The sequence below is a fragment of the Phaseolus vulgaris genome, chromosome 11, assembly GCF_051622355.1.
Source record: "Phaseolus vulgaris cultivar YP4 chromosome 11, ASM5162235v1, whole genome shotgun sequence".
Lineage (NCBI taxonomy): Eukaryota > Viridiplantae > Streptophyta > Magnoliopsida > Fabales > Fabaceae > Phaseolus > Phaseolus vulgaris.
In genome coordinates, this window is record NC_143508.1 from 48,625,896 (window position 1) to 48,631,816 (window position 5,921).

General features: G+C 30.4%; 1 protein-coding gene across 1 annotated transcript; it reads right to left on the reverse strand.

The window, feature by feature from the left end:
- Positions 1-511: 511 nt before the first annotated feature.
- On the reverse strand, positions 512-3,976 carry LOC137825556 (G-type lectin S-receptor-like serine/threonine-protein kinase At1g67520). The gene is made up of 7 exons (XM_090297544.1): positions 2,640-3,976; positions 2,234-2,341; positions 1,969-2,141; positions 1,678-1,888; positions 1,219-1,456; positions 985-1,135; positions 512-907 (listed from the first exon to the last, which is right to left on the reverse strand). The coding sequence occupies exons 1-7, from the start codon at positions 3,826-3,828 to the stop codon at positions 602-604; spliced, it is 2,376 nt and encodes a 791-aa protein (XP_090153670.1). The 5' UTR covers positions 3,829-3,976; the 3' UTR covers positions 512-601.
- Between the last annotated feature and the right edge of the window lie 1,945 nt (positions 3,977-5,921).

Genomic DNA, 5,921 nt, shown 5'->3' on the forward strand with positions numbered 1-5,921 from the left:
AGATGCTAATGGAGAAAATGAAAATGGAATAGGAGTAAGTAAAGGTGGAGATTTCCTTACCAAGTGTACACATCCTAGGTTGGGCGGCCATATCCTAGACGGTCTCTTGAGACTCTTCTTAGAGGGTCCAAGAAGACAATAGGAAGGAAGGCTACTTGGGAAAACTCAACCAAACAACTTTTTTTCATGCTCAAACTCACTCACAAAATGTGTGATTTTACATGGGCGAATGTGCTCTTTTATAGCCTAAGAGTCATGATAGTCAAGCTTCTAAGGAGAGTGTGAGACTTCTTAACACACGATTTCCTTAGGATTTTCTTATTATACACTAGTTAGACTTAACCAAACGGTCTACTGAGACCATCTACCAAATATGATAGAAATTGTAAATGAAACTCTAGATGGTCTAACATGATAAGACTGTCTAGTAACCTTTAAACAAGTTTTTACCGAATCAATCTTCACATATTTGAATGATTTGAGGGAAAAATTAAAAATAAAACAAACATTTACTATCTTAAAAATATAACAAACATTTCTTAACTGACAATGCATAAGTAAATATCGTTTCTATTTTTATTGGTACATAGCTCACTCAGGTTTATTCTATTTCCAACGAAGTAGTAATTTCTACTGTAGAACTAGTACACAACTCTGAAGAAAATAACTTCTCATTAAACATCTCTCTTTGAATATAAAATGCTGGTTTTTTAGGTAAAGACACTATTGCACTCTTGTTTGTCAGCATTGATATAACGTCAGACATGGTTGGTCGATCATTTGCATATTGTTCAACACAGAGGAGACCAACATGAATACACCTCTGCACTTCATCATAATCAAATGACTCATTTAATGATGGATCCACTGATTGAAAACACTTGTCATCTATCCAGAGTTCCCATACCTGTAACTATTTTATTCAAATTAGACATAAAGAATATTATACCAAAAAACAAACTCATGAAAATTAATTTTACATACATGTCCAATTAGATTTATTGGGCGATCCTCATCATAAAAACTAGTGTTTTTACGTCCACTAACAATTTCAAGCAACAAGACCCCAAAGCTATACACATCAGACTTTGTAGAAAAAACTCCTTCCATAGCATATTCTGGAGACATGTAACCACTGCAAGAAATATTATATCAAAAAATAAATTTTATTTATAGATTGATACATAAGTTAAATATAACCAAGTTTAACAAGCTTACTATGTCCCAACAACCCTGTTCGTATTTGATACTGAGTCTTGTTGGGTGAACATTCTAGCCATTCCAAAATCTGAAATTTTTGGATTCATATTTTCATCCAGAAGTATATTACTAGCTTTCAAGTCTCTATGAATGATTTTGAGTCTTGAGTACTTGTGAAGATACAATAATCCTTGAGCAATTCCCTGTGTTATGTTGAACCGTTTATTCCAATCTAGTAATTTGCTTCTTGTACAATCTACCACATGGTAAAAAGAATAAAATGACTTTTCTTCATGATGTTATAACTAGGAAAATTGAGTAATTCTAGTAAATCTATCATCAACAAACAATGACAGTTGAGAAAGATCAATTTGACCTACATATGTGTTTGAATAGTTGCATAATAATGAAAACAAGTTTTATCTGTTTGACATCATAAACAAGACATAATTAGATAATGATCAACACATTCCTCACCGAAAAGATAGAAATCCAAGCTTTTGTTGGACATATACTCGTAAATTAGAATCTTCTCTTCTTCATGAATGCAACAACCAAGTAGTTGAACAAGATTGGTGTGCTGAAGTTCACATATAAGTGTTAGTTCATTTTTAAACTCAACAATTCCTTGCGTAGAACTTCTTGAAAGTCTTTTTATAGCAACCTCCTCTCCTGTTGGCAAAGTTCCCTAAAGAAATGATAACAAAAAGGTCATGTGAGTCCTCCGAAATAACTTTACCAGCACATAACATGAGCAGTTTCGATCACCTTATAAACTGGTCCAAAGCCTCCCTGTCCTAACTTATTTTCTGATGAAAACCCATTTGTGGATGCCACAACCATTGTATAATCCAATACTTTTAAACTGTGTCCCTTATTCAAATCATTTCCAAAATCTTCTATTAGAGATAATTTCATCTCCATTTCTTTCCTTTTTTTCTCTGTTCAGATGAAAATGAGAAATGTTAAAATATAGAATAGTGATAAAAAGATTGTGTTTAACAATGAGTTAGAAGTATGTAATGTAACTAACCTTGAAGTACATGTTTTCGTTTCTTTATGGCGTGGCATAGAATGCATGCGCATAGTATGAGTAAAGCAGTTGCTATTACTGTACTTATCCATATCCACCTTTTTGTACCTGCATAAAACAACTCAAAATCTTCAAGTATCAATTATAATTTTACTGCTTATTTCCTTTCCTATTTGGAGATCAAAGACTGCTAAAAAAATGTGCAGTTCCCTAAGATCCACAGTAAAGTTGTACAAAGAAAGAAATGCACAAGAAGTATTCACTCTTGAAAAAGGGTGTATTCAATTTAGGTATGGTTGGAATCTTTAGACTTTGCTGTACATATTATAGGGTATGATGGGAACCATTTGAAATGAAACTTCTTTTTGTCTATAAAAAAATGAAATGAAGTTGGCATTGGACATACCTTGATGATGAGGGATTATGTTCCCTTTGTTCTCCAGTAAGTAAATGTCTTCAGCCGAAACGGAGCCGTCAACTATATAATCTGTTGATGAATTCCAATGATAGAAGAAACATCCAGTTCCATCATCATAGATTTGTTTGAATCCATTGCAATTACAATGGCTCCAGCAAGCAGCCTCACAATCGCTGTAACTAATATTCTTATTATAGTCAAAGGTTAGTTTTTCATAACTAGAGCGAAGACTCTTTTTGGTAAACACATCACCAGGAATCCTGCACTTGGGTATATCTTGCCATCTTTGGCACCCTCCTTCTGTGTTGTTGTATCCATAACACAGATCAGCCCTTGCAACATATCCATCTTTGGCATTGTAATATAACCGCCCAGTATCTGATAGCAACCACCGACGTGTATGGCTTTCATTTGTAGATGTGAAAGAGAAGGTGTCTTCATCCCCATTGGACACTATGCTGTAGTTCAACACGCCTTGTGCATCTTCTGGGATGTTCTCAAATCTATTGTTCCTCAGTTTCCCACTTTTCCAACAAACTTTTCCTCGCCTCCTTATCATCAGTTCTTGTCCCTTTGGTTCCCATTCAAGACTAAAGGCACCTGGAGTCGCACGCTCATTGGTCAAGTACGAAAAAAGTAACCAACGATGGCCTGTTTTGTGGTTAACACCTAACTTCATGGTGGGGAGCAAAGTGTGAGTGGGATAATCAAAACTCTGCCACAAGAGAGTGGTTGTCCCATTGGGGTGAAGGTGTTGAAGCACAAAGTTGCCTGTTTCCAACAAAGTGGCCACAGTGTTGTTGATAGGTTGAGGAGGAGAATACAGAATAAATGGTTTTTTCAGAGATGAAGATTCTACTTTGAGCACGCCAGAGAAGTTTAGGGATAGAACTGCATCACTCCTGTTGACAGATTGTTCTTTATTACATTCCCAATCCCAAGCTATAGCACCGTCATCTCTATTTCGTATTACTAAGTGAGTAAAAATTTCATCATCTTGTCTACTAAACTCAAATCCTAGAAGATATTTGCGACTCTTAGAAAATAGATGTGAAGAGGAGTTGAATGTATCACCGGGGTTTAAACTGTCATCTGCTGCATGAACATGAACAGAAGAACTCAACCACAACCACAGCTGCATGAAAGCAAGCACAAGTTTGTGAAGGATAAGCCTCATAGAATGCTTCAAATATGGAAAGACAAGTCTGCAAGAAGAAGGTGAGAGTGTGATACTATGTGGTAAGTTCAAATAATGTGTATCTACTTTTTAAGTGCAGTTTTCTTGTTGAAATGTTGTCTTGTAAAATAGTGGAATAAGTGAGAGCAAAGACCAATAATTGAAGACACTGATTATCAACTAAATCTTATTGTAAAACAAAATAAGCTTTCAGTGTTTTGTTAAGAGTGTACAAATGAAAAGTGAGGTATTGGAATGATGCTGATGTCGTCTTTTATTTATTCTTGTTTGTAAAATCTTTTATATTATCTTATAATTTGCCGTATTTGAAAATATAACTGACTTATCTTAATTATTTTCGTTGTAAAAAAATTATCTGTTAAATCATGAAAGCATTAAACTTGAAAATATAAATTTTATTGTTATTCTTTTTATCCAAAAACATATTAATCATATTCTTACTATATTTTTAACATTAATTTTAGTTAAAAATATAAAATATGTTTATATGAAAAGGAGTAATAACAACTACTATCCTCATCTTGCGAGACAATGAAAGTCAACAAGTCACACATATCGAACACTCTTTTTAAATGACGTGTTTGTGTCAGACACACATATCGGACACATACACACGTATCAGTAAAGTGTCCAATTCAAAAAATATTTGTTAGATTTCTGACAATTCTAACACGATTCTAACACAATTTTAAAAATATATATATATTAATTTTCTAAAAACTCAAACTTATTGTATAATTTTTTTATTATAATTATAAAAATAAAAAACAAATCATTTTGAAGTCGTGAAAAACATCTTTATGCTTCAAAAAAATCTAAAACATTTTGTACACGCAAATCTTTGTTATCAATTCATATAATTCATAATTCATAATTATATAATATATAGATACGTATCTTCATGTTTTCCATTTTAGAGATTATACGTATATTCGTATCCGTATTATTATTATATATGTGTTTGTGTCTGTGTTGCATAGGCTACAACACACAACAACAAACTATATGTCAAAATCAAACCAACATAATGGATTAACTCTAAAAAAAAAAAAAAACATAATCAAATATTTCTTGTTCCATATTTTATTTCGTAGTTCATAGTGGATCATGATTACATTCATATCCTGTGTAGTCCTCAGATAAAACATGGCCATTTCTGTACTCTTACATGGATTGACGCGGCTTTCCATTTCTTTCTCAGCTTTATATATCTGCTTTATAAATCAACTGTATAAGACTTTAAACATACATAAGTTTTCTTAAAATCATTTTCAATATACAATTTCAATATACATAATATAAAATAAATATCTAAAAAATTAAAATATAATAGACGAATACATTAAAAAGTTATAAAAATTAATATAAAAATATAAATTATAATTACGGGAGAGTTTTTTCTTTACTTCTTGTTTGGATATAAGAAAATTATTAAATAAAATTTTAATAATTAATTACTATATTTATTAAATTAAATACTATTTTAAAAATTAAATAAATTATTAGTATTTAAAATAATGTTTATTATTAATAAATATTATAAATTATTTTTTGTTATATAATTAGTTACTAATTACTTTAATAGTTAAAATCTTGATAATTAATTAAATATTAATATTTTTTTAATTTTTAAAATAATATATAATTTAATAAATATAGGAATTAATTATTTTTATCTGTAAAATTAATTTTTATTTAATAATTTTCTTATAATGTATTTATTTATAATTATTATAATAAAATATAAATTTATAGATTATCTTCGTTCACCAACGCAAGTGAAGATAACACAGAAAAATTTAGAATTTCTGAAACTCGTGTTGTAGATATGACCAACCTTTTCTGTTGGAAAGAAAAAGAAAAGAACTTTTATTAAAAGAAAAGAAAAGTACCACTTATCTTTACTAAAATAATTGAAAAACTATGGATAGTTGATTTCTCGGTGTTAGACATATTTGAAGGTAAATCTTTTATAAACACTTCTATTTTATTTTTTTTAAAGTTAGTTTCTTTATACAAGTTAAAATTATTTTATAAATAAATTAAAAATTATTAAATAAAAATCAATTTTA

Excerpts from the sequence above, each read along its gene's own strand:
- LOC137825556 (XM_090297544.1), bottom strand. The coding sequence starts at position 3,828 with ATGAGGCTTATCCTTCACAAACTTGTGCTTGCTTTCATGCAGCTGTGG. Across the intron at positions 1,889-1,968 it reads GCTTTGGACCAGTTTATAAG|GGAACTTTGCCAACAGGAGA; the intron begins GTGATCGAAACT and ends TCATTTCTTTAG. Across the intron at positions 908-984 it reads CAATAAATCTAATTGGACAT|GTATGGGAACTCTGGATAGA; the intron begins GTATGTAAAATT and ends AAATAGTTACAG.